Here is a 19,214-nt window from a genome sequence, read left to right on the forward strand (position 1 = left end):
ATATAAATGAATTAACACACACATTGCCATGATATTGTCTGTATTTTATTTAAAACTATACAGAATCTCATACAAGCATTTCATTTCTATCGCTATTTGACAATCTTCATGTTTTAATAGGTTTCATAAATCGATGGATTGTGCATGTCCAATAAATAACTAATATCGCTTCTGTTACTATATATATATATATATATATATATATATATATATATATATATATATATATATATATATATATATATATATATATAGAGAGAGAGAGGAGAGAGAGAGAGAGAGAGAGAGAGAGAGAGAGTAAATGGCAAAAAGGTTAGTAACACTAAAAATCAAAAGAAAAAATAGATTATCGCAAGGGAAAGTTTGTCTTGCACACCCCTGTCAATGCATTACTCCCCTGAATACAGCTTGGATGGTTGCCATTTGGATGGGAAATCAAAACTAATTTGATGATCAAAACTTAAATAGAATATTACAAACCCAGCTAGAGCCAGACTGCACTAAGTTCAAGGGTATGTACAGTATGTGGCTGGTCTGTTGAGCAGAAATCCTGCTCTGGGGGTGTAAAATGAACATGAGAGAACAAGCCACAAATTAGCACAAAGCAGTTTATTCTGAAATATGGCAAGTCTAAGGCACTTCAAACATTAAAAATACAGGACACAACTAAAGTACCTTAGCTACACTGGGACATAAATGTACATAAGACAAGCTTACATAAGACAGAAGTGATTACAAATGTAGCACTAAAAATGCCATAATATATATTCATATATACACAATGACAAATACAATATTTATAGAAATGAAACTATAGGTCGATTGTAAATATGAAACTTCATGTAAATGTTGTATTAATTGGGTTAATAGTTTGAAAATACTGAGACTCCATTTTTAAATAGATACAAATGATCTTTATATAAAAGTTATACATTATATGCATTCTGAGATATCTTTCTATATAATAAATTTGGACCAAGCAAATGGGTCACTTTGATTTATTTAACCTTCCCTGTTCATCTTTCCCCAGGATTATGCTAAAATGATTTCAAATGAGGTCAAAGGGTTAATGACAAAAAACCCAGCAAAAAAAATAAATGCAAAGCAAGATTAACAATATAAATATGCCATTGACAATATGGCTTGTTTGAGAATAACAGAACCTGTACTAGCAGATTACATAATGCATAGATTACAAAGAAGATAACATTAACGGCAGATTAAAATGTGGAAGAGATCGGAAGAGACCTGACTGAAAAAACGAAAGCAGCATTCCTGAATACTTTAATTACCAAGCCACAAAGCTATTAACTGCTGAGTAATGTCTTCCAGTTTAACTGCTTATTACTGCCAATAAATCATTTTATTATTTATATTTTTATTGCTAAAATAAGCTGGTGAGCTCAGGCACTTTTTTTTTTTTTTTTTTTTTTTTTATCATATTCTACATTCAGTATCTGTCCAAGTTAACAAGAACCAATAGCAGCTTGGGGAGTGGGGAGTGGGGTGGGGGGTTGACAAGTTTGGAATATTAATCAAACATGCTTCTTCGTGTTGGGCTAGGAGACGTTTTCCTTCCAAGCCTCGGTGTGCCCTAAGAAAAGACAGAAAACAAAAATTATGAGCAAACTTTACATGACATTAAGAAAATACAGCAGTTACAATAATTAGCCACCAGGTGGCCAAAGTACCAGTTACTGTTAGAACACACTGTGTAACAAAAAACTTTTTTTTTTGTTCCTGGGTAGTAAGTGTTATTTCCTAATTGCTTATGCCTCAAAAGTATAGAACATGGCTATTATTCCCCACAAACTTTGCTTTTGTGACCAGGACAGTGATATTTCAAAATATCACTATTTCCAATGGGAAAATGGGAAAATGTGTGTCTTTTCGTTCACATAAAGTCAGAAAAACACAACATATGACAACAAGTGAGTAGTATTTACAGTATAATCGTAAAATCTTGAAACACTACTCGCTTCTAAATCTTTTGTAGTCATTTTTGTATTACTTTAGTATAAATACATGTTAATTTGGATTCATATGTTGTGTTTTTCTGACTTTATGTGAACGAAAAGACACACATTTTCCCATTTTCCCATTGGAAATAGTGATATTTTGAAATATCACTGTCCTGGTCACAAAAGCAAAGTTTGTGGGGAATAATAGCCATGTTCTATACTTTTGAGGCATAAGCAATTAGGAAATAACTCTTACTACCCAGGAACAAAAATTGTGTTACATAGTGATATCATTAGAAAAGTAAACATTTTTTTTACTATTTATTTATTGTACTATACCCTGTACTTCAGTGCATTTTTGTATTTTAATGTATTATGCATTGTTCCTCACTATCTTGTAAAGCACTTTGCCATGGTGGTCCACTATGAAAGGTGCTATATAAAATAGTTTAATGTAAGGTTTAACCACACTTTCCAGTAATCATATGTAATCTCTGTACATCAAAAGTTACTTTTTATTTGAAAAGTGTCACTGCTCTTTTCTAATGATAGCCGTTTTGTTTTTTGAAAGCCAGATAAATATTGTATGTCATATGAGCAATATATACAGTACTCACTGGTGACTGGGCTTTGGAAAAGTTTATATGAGCATAAAGAAGAACTGCAATGTCCTTGTGCCCAGCCTCCATAGCTATCGATAATGCAGTACTCTCATCCTGAAAGATTAAAAAGAAACGTTTAAGTAAATATTGCTTTAAATACCTATAAAAGGAATATTAGTTTTCTTTTCAGTGGTAACTTACACTGTCAGTCAATGTAGCATCACATCCAGGCTGAGACAGCAGGAGTTTTACTATCTCCACATGACCATGTTCACTGGCGCACATCACAGCTGTGGACCCCTCATCATCCTGAATATTGACATCAGCGGAACATGCCAACAGAGCTTTCACCATGTCCATTCGCCCATGGCTCACTGCTAACATAAGTGCGGTTTGGCCAGCCTTAAAAAAAAATTAAAATTGAATAAAGATACATTGTAATTGTACATCCTTGTGTATATTACACCTGCACTGTTTATAGTTGGTGAAATAATGAGAAATATTCAGTTCATTTTGCAGCAGACAGGGTAATGCCAGCAATTCCCCCCCCCCCCCAACCCCCCAAAGCACAGGGTGAGCTTAACTTTCTCAACTAAACTACTTGTTTTGAAAGAATTCTGTGGTCTCAGTGTTACTCGAGTTTGGAATGCTCCCTTCTGCAAGTCACAAATGTGTCAAGCAGGGGGCAGCAGTGCTTTTACTTCTTCCCAGATGTGTTACCTTACCAAGAACCATCATGTGTCTTCTGGTTAAACAGCAGTCATCTGATCAAATACACACCGAATGCACTTTCATTTAATTCAAATGGCATGGCACAATAGGATATTTGACACAATAAAAGCACTACTGCATGAAATTCAAAATAATTGAGCTTTGCAGAAAATAAAACATTCAAACAATACTACCTATTTTACTTTATAAAATCGGCATTGCATAACTTATTTTGTTCATGTTTTAAAAGCCACTGAGCAATCCTACAGTTCCATGTTTTTTACAGTCTCTACACATACTCACACTATGGTGGTTACATGATTACATAGAAGTGATGGCTGGATTAATGTAACATGTTCAGAGCATATGACACTGACTAATGCCTAAAATGCACCAAGTGAAAATCCTACAACAGGATACATGCCACAAAATCCCATGTTTTATTACACAGTACTGCACTTGTTAATGTAATACAGACCTGGCTGGCTTTAGCATTCACATCCCCTTTGCTGAAGAGTTCCTCTACTATCCGCATGTCTTTTTCTGCCTCGACTGCTGCAAGAGCAGCCAGCATAATGGGAGTATACCCAGCTTTGTTCTGCTGATTTACATTACAGACATCTGCAATGAAACCATTACAATCAGTTTGGTCTGAAAATAGCGCTTGTCAAGGGTAAAATAACACTTATTGGACAGTGAACACTTGAGATGACATCTATTGCTGAGAGTGTATATGGGGCTGAACATGCCATAATGAGTAAGACTACAATTAACCAGCTTCTTGTGCACAATGGATCTGTATTTAAGCTATGAGTGGCAATGACCACTGTGGAACAAGGAACAAAACAATGAGCCATTCTCTCAGGAGTGCCTGCACTTCATCACATTTGGCTCAGCATATACTAGACACCAACTTAATGCAATCCTCCACAGAAGCTCTGTTAAAAACAATTTTAATGTGAAACGTGTGAAAGGTTATTTGGGACTTTGTATTGAAAAGCATGTTTAAAAACATAGGGGTTACATATGTCATTTATATCAACAACACAGCTTAACTTAAAAGTGTGTGTGTGTGTGTGTGTGTGTATATACACACACACACACACACACATATATAAACCAACAACAAGCAAAGCACCGAAAGATCAACACAAGAGACCAGGGATAGGAAAAGTAGTTTTAACACCTTGGTTAAAAACACCTTCATAATACATGTCTCAACGTATGGTTAAGATCCTGGGATAACTGCATGGATTAGATCAGTAGCTGTTGTAAATACACATCTGTAGCTATGTCTGAATACTCCTAACACACAATATTTCTGTGTTAGGAATATTCTGACAGCAACAAAATGTGGCAAGCATGCAGACAAGTGCCAACTCAGGCCATGAAAACAGCACTCATCCGATGCCAGGAATAACCAATTGTTGTTTGAACCCAGCAACTCCCACTAGATCATATGTATCTATCAGCCATGACAATAGTAGGAAGCCCCTTTGCAAGTGCCAGCCAACCACCTCTAGATTTTCTGCAGAATGGGAGGAAAGGGCTATAAATCTGCTGTAAACACTTGTTTAAGTTTAAATAAAAAAAAAAAGACAAACCTGCATCTAAAAGCAGCCTGACAATATCAAAATTGGAGTGAGACACACTGTAATGGAGGGCTGTGTTTCCATTGCCATCTGCCATGTTGACTATGTGCCGCAGGACTGCATCAGACACCTCTCTGAAGGCAGAAAGAGAATCTTCCACCATAGCCGGGACTGCAGACTTCTGACTGGAGACACGAAACCACTCGTGCTGAATCGTGTTCAGACAAGCTCTCTGGTGAAACAGCAGCAAACAATTTTCATGAAAACACAGGTCATGGTACAATAATACAGAAATAGCACTGTTTACAGATCAGTTTCTAGCAGTAATGGCAGTTTATAGGCCACGCAATCTCTGGTTAAATACTTATTTAGTTTTTTTCTTTGTTCACCTTCTGGTGCATAGGGATTTTAACTCCAGGGTTTGTTTTTTTTTTTAAATCTGTTTTCTTAGGTTTGCCAATGATTATAATTGGGAATTAGGAATTGATTTGAAAAAAAAGAATTCGAAATGGAATAGCAATTGAAAAAAGGAATTAAACCCAACCCTGGCCCCATGCTACACTTCAATTGGGTGAGGTTTGCCAGTGAATTTTTGCAGATTGAATTAACTACTGAAATACTGAATCAGGCCAGGAAGTAAAGGGGGTGTTACAGCTTAATGTGCTTTTTTTGTTTTTATGAAGAATGAAACAACTTGTTCAAAGTGTTTTTTAGATCAACTGTAGAACTTCACAACACAGTATGAAAGCGGTCTGAAGAAAAAAAAAAAATCCAGCTTTCATTAAACATTCATCATTGTTGGCCTTGTAAATGTGGTTTAAGGTGGACAGGCTATGGTGACAAGGGTTAGAGCTACAGTGGGGATAGTTTAAAATGGGGAAATGAATTCCAATTTGTTCCTAATTATAATAAAACAAAACACATATACATCCTCCACTGGGAGGGTTGTGTTTATTTTATAAAATCAGGACTCAAGTTTCAAATATAAATCTTGGATTAAGTTTAATTATATCACAACCTGAAAAAATGAGGACTTGTGTTTGTACGCGAATGAGTGAGCGAGTATGAGAGGATTTTGCTTACCACATCTTTGTTAGTCAAAACCTTGGAGTCATTCAGGTGATTTTTCAACACATTACATGCTGCCAACATCTTCTCACTCAGCTCATACCTGAGGTAAAGAAAATACCAACACATTGCTGAGGTAACGCATAGCTTTGTATGTATGTTATAGGACATACTGGGAATATCTTGAGAGCTGTGGTAGAAAAAAAGCTGCTTCAATACAAAAATGGCTTTTTTCTTTTCTTTCTTTTTTTAAAAAGATGCTTGTCAGCAAATGTGCAACACAAAAACGGCAATTTCAAATTTGCATGTGAACAACCAGCATATGCAACAATACTGAATTTTACTCGAATCAGTTTGACTGTCCTTTTTTATTTGAGAATGGATTTTATTTAGGAATCCAAATTCAGACGAGATCTGTTTTCTTGAACTTCTTAGATACTCCATAGTAAAACACATGGGGTGTAATTTTATATATATATATATATATATATATATATATATATATATATATATATATATATATATATATATATATAAAAAATAAAGCAAACAGCACTGAGTAACTTTGTTCTTTTAAGTGTACATTACAAATACAGGCTTGGGTACTTTGTCTTCTTATGGCCCTTAAGTTACGAAGAGATTAATATTTCAATTTTTAGAAACATTTCCAACTACCTCTCTCTAATCTCCACCTTCTCAGCATCTCCCTCTTCAGCCTTGCCTTTGACTTTCATCGCACCTTCATTGCAAAACTCCTCAGCTCTCCCAGCCACCCCTTCCTTCAAACACTCATTCCTTTCACACTCATCCTCCGACTCCGACGAGCTGCTTTCCTCTGAACTTGAGTCGTCACTTGATGTGGTCTCATACCTGGACAACAGAACAAAATGAGTGGTCACATCAGGGTGTAGAGTTGAGCAGATCAAATTCTACTTCTAAGTCTATCTAAAGAAGCATTTCCTTTTCAAAGTGTAAACAGAACTTAAACACATTGAAAACCATTTATGAACATTTTTAACAAAACATGAATCCATCTACAATCAATATCATTCCTAAAGCTCTACAAAGCTGCCCAACGTAGAGATTGTTTTTAATTGTTGCCATTAGCCAGCTATAAACAGCTGTTACAAATTGTAGCAGTTTTCTCTTGCAGAAGTTTATTTGCCATCACATTATAACCAATCCTGTATACCCCCCTCCCCACACATGCATATCATTGATATTCCAAGTCGGGTTATTACACAATTCCTTTGGGAGGTACATAATTCATACATTAGTGCAAGATTGTGTGTTTTATTTTATTTTATGGACATTTCAATGTATTTTCTGCCCTGTGTTGCACTTTTAAAACTTACCCTCCATTTACACCTACAAACTGCAAGTTCTTCTTTGTGCCATTTGAGCCTTGTCTGCCATCTTTCTTCTTCATAATAGACTTCAGAGTATTTGGACTGCAAGACTGCCCTGTAATGATATTTATATTAAGATATACATTGGACTGGAATTGAAATGTACACTATAACAATGCTGCTTTAATGGAAGGATATCTTGCTACATCACTGCGCAATCGATGACCCTGGGCTGAAAAGGAGGCAGCACATTTTTGTGCCAGTACACAACAAAAGACACTGTAAATCAGGTACATTGCTACATTTTAACATGGCTCACAATTCTGATCTTAACAAATTTTAAGGGCAATAAATGTACACTACAAGCAGTTTCACAACACAATCCAAACATTTGTTTCTGCAAACTTTAAATAAACTGCTTTCACTTTAACCCAAGCAAGAGTTTGTCTTAACTTTCCCTAGCTTTTTATTTCTACTCAGATATTTACATTTTAAAAAAATGTGTTGGTTAATTACTGGAAGAAATAATCTGTTTTTAAAATCCCAGGCGAACTTAAACTATGCAGTGGTAACTTGGATACAGAATGAGTCTGTGTTAACCTATAAAGTGTGTGGGCAGAAAGGAAGTGCACTGCCCAGATTTCTTCTTTGTTTATTTTAATTATGATTAAAGTCTTCCGCCTGGTCCAGACAGGCCATTCTTTTGTAAACACTTCCACTTTTACCTTATTAAACTAACTTAAAAATATTTTAACTTGCTCCTTTATAGTACAAGCTCTTCCAAAATCCATCACTCTTTAAAGAAACTGCAAGTGTCCCAAAGATGTATTGCCCTGAATAAACAGAATTCCATTCAATCCACGCCAAACAGCATGACATAAAACAACCTCAGCCTCCACTGTTACTTGGTAGAAGCAAGACCTGTTGACGCACAGTGCCCAGCTTGTTTGAATACAACCATTATATTACTGTGATTCACCCTCGGTGGAGGAAACAACAATGTCGTGTTTGTACAGAGAACACTGAGCTGTGCTTTATCGATTACCTAACAAGTATACTACAGTGACTTGCAGGGTGCAATGAACAACCATAATACATTACTGTTGATTTTATCCAAGAGCCCTGAATGGGGCGCATTTTTCAAATACATATTTTAAATATATTACAAAACAGAAAACTAAACAATTACCATGCAAGGCAGAAGTCATTTGCTGATCCGTCAGACTCATTCGAGATGTCACATTCTCCGGGGGTGAATAGGTCTTGGACCCAGTGTTTAACTCGTTCACTGTAGACACAGATGTAACTTGCTCCACTTGTGTGGCCTCGACCTTCTGTTCGAGAATGACCGACTGCGTCAGGGAGGACACACATGTGTTGGTAGTGCTGCTGAGCAAAGACTGATCGGTATCTGTCAGACACAAAATGCTACATTGAGATATGCACATTCTCTTTCATTTGCAATGGCAGAGTTCAGACTGGATTTCAGCTGCTCTTATTCAATGCAGTTCTCTATATAAAATGCTTAACCCACTCACCATTCAGTTCTAAATTAGGGGTTACACTTCATCCAATATGTATCCAACATTTTAACCCAGTCTTTCATAGTACTGTTTCATCCATCAGTATTAAATGGGTTAAGTTGTTTTTGGAAGGCATCTGCCTTCAAACAAGGATATCTGCATGCCTGTATCAGGAATGGTTACGAGTAAAAAAGGTTGCTGCTGTACTTTGTGAAAGTTAAGATCTTATTGCAACATTACACTGGCTTTGTATCCTACTTAAGATTATACTGTAGCTTCCATGGATGCCCACTGTGATAAAGGTTTTTCTTTAAGTTTGCGTGAATACACCTACTGTACCAAACTCCGAAGAAAGAACTTAAACCTTATTTGTAATGTTTAATATGATTTGTTTTCGTACAGTTTTTTTAAAAAAGGAAGGAAACCCAAGTCTCTGCTGCCACTACGGACTTCTAGCTGGTCTAGTAAAAGTGCTTTGAATTACAAATCTGGAAATATTTAAATATTTGGCAAGCAAAACTGCTAATACCTTACGGGATATAATTTGTGTGATTTTACAACAGTTAAATCAGCAAAGTGGCAACTGGTGACATTTTTTTCTGTCCAAGTTTGATCCAATGCAAGTACAAAAGTATAACTTTCCTATCTCTGACTGTCAGATTAAAATGCGGCGTTACCTTTCATTATTCTTAAGATGTAAATGAATGTTTCCAGTTATTTAGTCAAACGTGAAGCAAGTCCAAAAAAGACGTTCCTTAGACTGTAGCTATCATAAAACCTATTTTTGTAATTTTGGAATACAGTACAACCATTGCTATACTCTCAACCTGGACACAGATAGTAAAAAAAAAAAAAAGTTCAAGAATATAATGAAAACGCACATGTTTTGTGAAAGACTCAGGACTCTACTGCAATTAAACAGAGTCCTTCATCTTCCCACATAGGCTACGTCAAGAGAGATCATCAAGTAAGCAACCATGTTAATTACCAGATTCTATCTTCTCAAAACACCCCTTCACATCATACTGTAGTCATCCCACAAAAGTAATTTTAGATGATTTATAAAAACACCAGCAATAACTCTTAATGTGTGTCCTACCATAAAGTACTTAAATGAAAGGCAGCAAGACTCTAGCTCTATAGGTCATTAAAGACCCTACAACAGTAAGTGATAAAAGAGTGAGAACTAGTGTTTTAAAATCCATTTTACTACCTTGTACTAGCAACTACAGCCCCCATTGCAGTTGAAAACTGTGTTTGGGTTAATGCACAAAAATGTAGATGGAGGAGGATTGAGATTCATTACGGTTTATAATTCAGCATAATTTATCATTTAATAGCAACCAAACATTTTCCATTTAAAGTCCAAGCTTCTGGTATAAAAAGAAATTAGATAACTGTTGGTAAATTTACAAAGCCCCAATGCATTTTTCAGGGTCAGAGAACTGTCAAATCCTATTACGTACTTCTTTAGACACAACATTTACTCCTTTATGTTTCCAGCAGAGTGGTATGAACAACACAGTAAAAATAGAACACTGGCAAGAGACCGTTTGTTTGGGATAGTAAGAAAAACAAAAAAAAATTCAATTAAAAATGGCAGTTTGTTGCAGTTCTAAATATGTTTTTAGGGCTATAAAAATCACCATAAAATATCTAAAGCACTCTACAGCTGGTTGAATAAATAACATGCTGGTACAGCGCGGTTCATGGGAAAAATCAATGAACTCTGCTCTAGCCCATTACAGATTCTGTGAAATTCATATGAGATTAAATCATGTTTAATTATTTCTCTTTGCCCTACCAGATTCCTTCTGAAAAAGGTAAATACTGTAGATTGACATTAAGATATACATTTCTTTGCCCTAGCAGCTCTACCTTATCTTGACGGTAAGGATCCTTCAGGAGTGATGTAATGGCAAGGTGGTTTGAAATGAGAAGGTATCTGTGTATGCAACCATTAGGAAACCCTAGAGAGAATGTAACATACGCCACACTAACACTTAGGTTAAAAAATCTACACAACCAAATTGCACAATTAAGTTTGAAGGAATCATAACTAACCATGAAGTACTAATTTAAAAGTATATGTAAAAACAGCTTTCAAACAATTATGCACATGGACATTTTTTTAAGAAAATGTAACCTCACCTGTTATGGCACTTGTAGTATCAGGGCAGAGCTTCGAGATGTCCAAGCTTCTTAATTCCTCATTGCTTGCACATTTTATAACTGTGTTTATAGATGATAATGTGTTCATTAACTGGCTGTTGAGGGAACCAATCTGAGAATGAGGCTGCCCGAATGTATCTTCAAGCTCACTATAGTTCTCAGCCAGAAGCATCTGCTGCTCTTGCAAAAGTTTCTGTACCCGCTCAATATAGTGGTCCAAACCAAAGGCTATTTCCGGTTCAGACGGCTGGATCTGTCCTGTTACAGGAGCACCCTCATCACCCAATGCGACACTCCTGGTGTTGGCAGGTGAAAATGCCTGAGTTGAGGGTCCACAGGCAATGTTGCGTGTTTTCAGACCAACCAAAAAGTTTTCATTGACACTAACCTGCCCTACGCCAAAATCTTTGGTCTTCACTGCATATGGCTTTTCCAATATAGCATCACCACTGACCAAGGTACCCACCCCAATGGAGCGAATCTTAACAGAATGAACATCTTTCACTCTACCATCTCCCACAGCAACCGTTCTAGTCTCAGTTGGTACTGTACTTGTCTGCTTATCGTAAGTGCTTAACATGGTGTTTGTGCTAGAATTCATGAAAGTTGCTGTTTCTGTGTTGGTAAACTTGCTAATGGAATCTATTACTGTATTTGTGTGTTGAGATGATGTCTGAGGTATGGCCATGACACCTAACTCCACTCTCTTTACATAATCTGTATTTGTGCCTAGAGACACCAGCTCTTTTATAGGGCAAACTGTCACATCCACTGAACATTCCCCACATCCTACTGACTTAAACTCTTTAGCTTGTTTGAGCTTAGTTTTGCAAAGGGCTAAACTATCCACAGTTTCTTCTGTATTCACTCCAGTTTCACAAACACTCAATTCCACTCCCACATTCTTGCTACACATTACAACCTGCTGCCCGGTACACTGATCTTGAGTCTCCACCCTTTCTCGGACAATCCATCGGTTCATGGGTATTTCTGGGCCTACAGCGGCATTCTGGATTTCTGGCCTGCAGGTAAATCCAATAGTAGACATCTGCAAATCTCTGCCGACACAAGAATCGGCGAAATCAATATGGTTTCCCACTGCTTGGCTTTGCATCTGCACCGATGCTTCTACAGAGGTGCTGCAAACCACTGGTCGAGCCATTGACCCCTTATCAGCTTTCTTTCTTGATCCCGCTGCCTGAAGCTCCATTTTCAACTTGCTCATTTCCATTTCATGGGTTGTTTCTTTCAACTGCACCTCCAACCTGTAAATTCTGTCTTTCAGTACATCAATGGTCTGATTCTGCATCTCAATTTCTGTTTCTGCTTCTGTTGTCATGCCCAGCAAAGCCTCTGTTACACCAACACCAGCACTCCTCGTCTCAGTCTCAGTCCCCACTGCTATCTCCTGACACTGTTTAGATGATTTATGATAAATCACAATGTCATTCATGTTCTCATCAGCCCCAACAGCAACAGATTTGTGTTCCTTCACACTGCATTGCTGCTCCACATTTTGGGATAAGCCAGGTTGTTGGTCATAGCTATTGTCTTGAATCTTCCTCTCCAAAGCCTGCATTTCAGCTGTGAGCTGCCTGAACTCTTCTATTCTTTGAGAGCTCTGCCCTAGACTTTCCATTTCATCCTCAGAATCAATATGTAGCTCCCCTCCCTTTCTAGTTTGGGAGAACGGTTCAAGGTGATCAGCATTCCCAGCACTGTAGGATCTTTTTCTGAAAGCACAGCCAGTATTCTGATTGGATGGTTTTGGGGTTTTCATCTGCTGGGTTAGCTGTCTCTTCTCCTCCTGTAGCACTGAGATCTTTACTTGCAGAATTGGAATAGTCTTGACCTGTTCCTCGAGTTCCTTTAGCCGCTTCAACGCTACCATCATCTGCTCCCGGATGTGCTGCAAATGTGTGGGGCTAACGTTGGTGACTGGGGTAGTCATTCCCGAACTCATTGGGCTGTGACGGATAGAGCTTCCTATGGAGGAGGTGAAGTATGGATTGTATTCTCCATTGGCTTGATGCCCATTGTTAAGGTGCTGCTGGGGGTTTGGGGAGATCTGATTGTGCCCACTAGATCCGGCAAAGGAAGAAGGCGAACTGGTCGATCCTATTCCCCCCAAACTGGCAAGCCTAGGCCTGCGGGTCTCGTTGGCAGGGGGCTGCATTAGCAGTCTCTCTTGCTCCAGCCGTCTTCGTGTCTCCATCAAGGTTTTCTCCACAAGAAAGTTGTGTCTGGGCAGCCTCGGGGAAGGAGGTGGCAGGAGCTTGCCCTCAGGGACACTCAGAAAGGCTGGGGAGGCCTCATGTAAAGCAGCTGCCCTCACTGGAGGAAGACTTGGTTGGCTTCTTGTGGCAAGGAAAGATGGGGACTGCCTATAGTCATCGCTGTTTGATGAAGATGACAACGACTCTGTTGATGTCCATTCAAAGGTCTGCCCACCACCACTCCTGGGTGTTGTCACAGATTTTGCCACTTTAGGCTTTCTCTGGATGTTTAACTTTTTGATGGTGTTGCCCCTTTCAATATCATCAACATATTTCAGAAAGTCCAGGTCTAGCTGATAACCATAGGGAGTTTCCAAAAAGTAAGGGGCTGGTGAGTGCTTGTCATCTTCCACATTTAGACATCCCTCTTTTTCTGTGGGGAGAAAACACAACATGAGTACATCAGTTACAAAACCTAATGTTTAAATCAAAAGTAATAGAACATCATCCACTTAAACATTTTGAACAGAAACACACCACTAAACAATAATTATTTATTGAATGATTCTGTTTGGATTATTTAATTATTATTTCCCCCCAAAAAGTATAATATATCCCTCTGGTAGGTTTTGCAGGTATCATGGTAAATCAGCAATGTGTTTGAGCCTTCCTAAACAATATTGTGATGCTGGTATTTTTTTCTGTTAATCCAAAAGAAAGAAAGAAAATAAGTGAATGCAGATCATATGTTATAAACTCCATAATTACATTCTAAATCAACAAAATCATTAATAAAATCAATTATATATATTTTAACATGCAGTATTTTAATATACTATAAAAGAACAAAACTCACATTTAACCAGACAGTCAAACAGACGGGTAAACAAACTCTCAAATAGTTCCTCCTGCCACAGTTCACAATTTAAACTAAGAGTGAAAACATATCAAAAGCAGCTAAAGAAAGAGATAAATAAATAAAAAGATTTGCTAGTGTACATTTCCCTCCGTTCCAAAAACATATGCTTAAAATATGCAGTCCGACCAGTTCGCAGCAGGATATAAATTCCTCAGCTAAAAAGAGAAAATGACTGCGAGTGTCGAGTTAGAGAAGCTTTTACACTCGCTTAACAGACAGAAACAAGTTAACAGTTGTTCCAACTTTTACTGTACCCGGAAAGTACTATTTAATCTCAACTGCTTGTGAAAGTTTTCCCATCAATAATAAAAAATAAATAAAATAAAACAACAATGCCACAAAACTTGCAAGTAAACACATTTTAAACAGCAACCACTTTCTGAACTTTTTTTTCAGGATTTAAAAAAAATTAATAAATAAAAAAATAAGCCTCACTTACTTTGCTGCTTATAACACTGGCCTTCAGACTCTAGTGATCGCCACACTGGCTTCATCTAATGAAAGCAAGCCGCTATCAAACTCTGCCTGTGCTTTCTCATTCTTCACCCCATAAGGGAAAAATTCACTATTAGTGTAAACTTAGCCAAGCGCAGCTCTGTTGATCATAGGCTGTGTACCTCCACCAATCACAGGATTCTTCCAGCCAGCTCCTTCTCCTACCCGAATGGAAACCCGTCTAAACTTCCCTTCGCAAGCTTTGAAACCTCCCTTATTCTATAATTTTATGTGGATCTTAAAATTTATATAATCCTATTTATATATATATATATATATATATATATATATATATATATATATATATATATATATATATATATATATATATATATATATATATATATATATATATATATATATTACACACACACACGTACACTTCAATTCCAAGATTTTAATGCTTTGCATTTTTTGTGAATTGTGTAATTGTAATGTGTTACAGAAAAAAGTTAAATAATAATTGTCCTATGGATAATGTTTTTCAGAAAGTAACATAAAAAGCAAGCTACATCATTACCACTGTACAGAAAGCTTTAGTAATTAAAACATTTGTTTTGCATGGTGCCTGGCATGCAGTTTCACAATAGGCATGTCCCAAAGATGTCATTCAATGTGTCAGTGTTTTCTGGTATCGGGCTGCACTATTATGAGAAATGAAATTCAGCTGTACTGTTGAACTGGACGTATAAATCAAGGCACCCTGGAAGGCTGTCAGTTCATACCCACCAACCAGGTTTAGAACTTAGACCAAAATTAACCAATTGTCATATGAAGGCTGGTTTATGCACAGTTTGATGAGCATTTAATTAAATCAAGTTTGTCAGCTTTGTATCATTACGCCTGTAAATAACTTACTGTGGTGCTGGGAGGTGCTGTACAACATCTGGTAATACCAGTATAACCAAACTTAGGATTGGACAATTACAAATGGGACCAAAAAAATGTACAACTGAATGCACAATTGAAAAATGGTGCAATTGCAATTAAAAAAAAAAAAAAAAAGAAAAAGAAAAGGCAGTATCCTCATGCAGTGTCTAATCACTCTGCAATCATAAGCCGTGGGACAAAAGCAAGACACTCAAAGTTGTTATGCAGAGTGCAGCAGAACCTATTCTATTACACTTAACCCTTGACTTCAGTGTAGCAACAACAATCATATTAAAAACGACTGTTTACTTTTTAAAAATTAAAGCAAAACTTAAAAAAAAAAAAACCCAAAAAACCCAGATCAAATAAATGAAGTAGGGAATTTTTTATTTTTTGACCAATTCAATTGCAGTGTGTGACAAATGTTGCTATCCTACAGTGAGCATGAGCATTCCTACAGTAGGTAATCACTTTCAATAATTTTTTTATTAATCCAGGTCAAAGATCAAATAATAATAATAATGTATTATGCTAGATACATACCCACTGACTTTTTTTTTTTTTTTTTTTTTTTTTTAAGTGTTTTTAGCTTATATTTTGGACTTGTATGAAACTAAGTAGTCCCTGGAGAAACAAGGTTGAAACACAAAAATCAGTACGGTTGCAGACAACTGATCTTTCAACCCTGAAATTTTTATTTATTTATTTATTTTTTAAAAACACAGTCACATGGAGTTATTTTTGTAGTTTAAAAGTAACCCAATGCCATCATTAGTCTAAAAACACAGTGCATCTCAGCAGGAACGTCTTGTCTGGCTGGCAGTCACAGCAGCACAAGGTTTCTCTACTGCTGAAGACACAAAGCTAAAATAAACATTTACACAAGCTAGGTCAGTGACTGCGGTTTAATATTTTACTTTCTGTATTCCACAATTTCTTCAACACAAATGAAAACCTTATCTGAACTGGTCAGTTGTTTAGAAACCAGTAATTCTGGTCGTTCAATTTTATTACTTCACAGGAGCTCTTTTAATAAGTTGTTCCCTTAATTTCATAGCCTTTATAAACATCAGCAGACTGTAATGTCCGTTTTCATATTTCATTTTGTGTCCAATTATGAGTAATGTGAGTTGACAGATCAGAACTTGTATAAAAAGGAACACAAAAAGTAATTTTCCACAAAAGGTATGCTTTCACACCAACTGGGCAAGAACTACAGAATTATTGTAGACTTGCTGATCATTACAGACTCTGTGTTAAGGGATGTGTTGATTGCACAGTCACCCAATACCATGTCCCTTGTAGTCACCAAGACGATCATGCCCCTTGTGAAGTTTGCTTTCTCACAACAGTGGCATCCAATTCAAACAGTAGGGCATTCTCTCATTTTACTTGTATTACCTGACGTGTTGATGAGCCAGTGTAGTTGTGTGCTCCTGCACAAACTATAGGCTACATTCTAAAAGTATGTTTGGGGGGAAAAAAAGTACACCACTGCAATACTCATTTTGGCTGTTGCAAGTATGTTTTTTTCTTTTTCTTTAAAATTACAGAGCAATTGAAGTCTGTTGGAGAAATATTGGTTAGTGTAGGCTGACATGTGGCTATCCAATTGTTCCCACGGGATACAAGACTGAGCCCTGTATACAACTTTAAATAGAATTCCTCAGAGAATCTCTGTTAACTCCAGGCTTCAGCAGTCAACACATCTGGGAGACAGTCAGCATGGATTTAGGAAAGGGAGATCGTGCTATCTAACCTGCTTGATTTTTCTGAGGATGCAACATCTACAATGGATAATTGCAAAGCATATGACATGGTTTATTTAGATTTCCAGAAAGCTTTTTACAAAGTCCTGCATAAAAGATTAATTCTCAAAGTGAACACAGTAGAGATTCAAGGAAATGCATGCACATGGATTAGGGAGTGGTTAACATGGAGAAAACAGAAAATACTGATTAGAGGAAAAACCTCAGAATGGAGTGAGATAACCAGTGGAGTACCACAGGGATCAGTGTTAGGTCCTTTGCTATTCCTAATCTATATTAATGATTTAGATTCTGGTATAGTAAGCAAACTTGTTACATTTGCAGGTGACACAAAAATAGGAGTCGCAAACACTGTTGCAGCAGCAAAGGGCATTCAAAATGATCTAGACAGCATTCAGAACTGGGCAGACACATGGTAAATTACATTTAATAGAGAAAAGTGTAAGGTACCGCATGCAGGTAATTATAAATGCCATATGGGAGATACTGAAAATGAAGGAATCTATGAAAAAGACCTAGGAGTTTATGTTGACTCAGAAATGTCTTCATCTAGACAATGTGGGGAAGCTATCAAAAAAGGCCAACACAATGCTTGGATATATAGTGAAAAGTGTTGAATTTAAATCAAAGGAAGTCACGTTAAAACTTTACAATGCCTTATTACGACCTCATCTAGAATATCGTTTTCAGTTCTGGTTACCTCGCTACAAAAAGGATATTGTTGCTCTAGAAAGAGTGCAAAGAAGAGCAACCAGAATTATTCTGGGTTTAAAAGGCATGTCATATGCAAACAGGCTAAAAGAATTTAATCTATTTCACCTACAAAGACTACACAGCGATCTGATTCAAGCATTCGCAATTCTAAAAGGTATTGACAATGTCGACCCAAGGGACTTTTTCGACCTGAAAAAAGAAACAAGAACCAGGGGTCACAAATGGATATTAGATAAAGGGGCATTCAGAACTGAAAATAGGAGGCAATTTTTTACACAGAGAATTGTGGGAATCTGGAACCAACTCCCCAGTAATGTTGTTGAAGGGATCAATAAGCTACTAACAACCAAACAAATGGCCTCCTCTCGTTTGTAAACTATGTTCTTATTTGTATTTTGTGTTTGTATACCGTTTCTTTTATTCTACACCGCAATTTTCACTACTTTATACAACGGTTAATGCAATTCAACTGCAAACATGCTTCTTCTAAATCAAGGGATGATTACTGCGGATACTTGTACTTTTTGTGAACTGATACGGTATTTTAATAATGGTTTTGAAGGAAACTGTCGACACAGAATGCACATTTTAATCGTTGCGTTCTGTTACCCAGAGCTTGTGCTCTTGGCTGGCGTCTTTCACACGCAGCCTCTAGATAAACGCTTTCTCTAAACCTTGCAACGCAGCACACATTTACAACGTCTGTATAGGATTATCAACCTATACAGAGTCAGTTTGATGTAATTGATTAACACAAACTATTGTAACATACATCACTTATGTATTTAATACATTAGGTTTGTTTTAAATTATTTATTTATTTAATATAGCGTTGAACTTGATAAGGTTGTGCTTATAGAACATGACCAATGTCTCAAAACTAGCAAGGACAAGCGACTGCAGCAGGATAGCCTACTTATTATCAAAGTAGTTTTGTTTAAACAAGTCATTTACCATATTCATATTTTCTTAGGTTAGTGAAGAAATGTGTGGTTTTTTTGGGGGAAAAACTCCAGGTGTAATAGTCATTAGTAACAAACAGCATTGGAAGCTTACTTGTGCAATGTCATGTCACGTGTAGCTATAAATCCAATAACAAGTTTTAGTATTAAAATACATTTTTAATGGTATTGCAATACATATTTCATTTATCCAATGCAAATTAAACAACTTGTCTCTGCTCTTAAATAATAACCTCTATTTGTACATGTTTGTGTTTTAAGCAATGAGACGATCATTTCCTAATTCTGTTT

General features: G+C 36.7%; 1 protein-coding gene across 3 annotated transcripts in view; it reads right to left on the minus strand.

Moving 5' to 3' along the window:
• Positions 1-597: 597 nt before the first annotated feature.
• Positions 598-19,214, minus strand: part of LOC121300289 (KN motif and ankyrin repeat domain-containing protein 1-like) — a 35,225-nt gene continuing 16,608 nt past the window's right edge. For 2 of the 3 annotated variants that reach the window (XM_041228816.1, XM_041228807.1), the window contains exons 3-12: positions 10,958-13,627; positions 8,473-8,694; positions 7,290-7,398; positions 6,610-6,804; positions 5,950-6,037; positions 4,879-5,098; positions 3,753-3,895; positions 2,765-2,965; positions 2,579-2,677; positions 598-1,594 (exon numbers count right to left, since the gene is read on the minus strand). In XM_041228816.1, the coding sequence (XP_041084750.1) occupies positions 1,532-1,594; positions 2,579-2,677; positions 2,765-2,965; positions 3,753-3,895; positions 4,879-5,098; positions 5,950-6,037; positions 6,610-6,804; positions 7,290-7,398; positions 8,473-8,694; positions 10,958-13,627 (4,010 nt within the window). In that variant the 3' untranslated portion in view covers positions 598-1,531. Of the gene's footprint in view, positions 1,595-2,578; positions 2,678-2,764; positions 2,966-3,752; positions 3,896-4,878; positions 5,099-5,949; positions 6,038-6,609; positions 6,805-7,289; positions 7,399-8,472; positions 8,695-10,957; positions 13,628-14,552; positions 14,662-19,214 lie in introns of those variants that run through there. The other variant, XM_041228798.1, reaches the window with a different exon arrangement.

This window comes from Polyodon spathula, chromosome 2, assembly GCF_017654505.1.
Source record: "Polyodon spathula isolate WHYD16114869_AA chromosome 2, ASM1765450v1, whole genome shotgun sequence".
NCBI lineage: Eukaryota > Metazoa > Chordata > Actinopteri > Acipenseriformes > Polyodontidae > Polyodon > Polyodon spathula.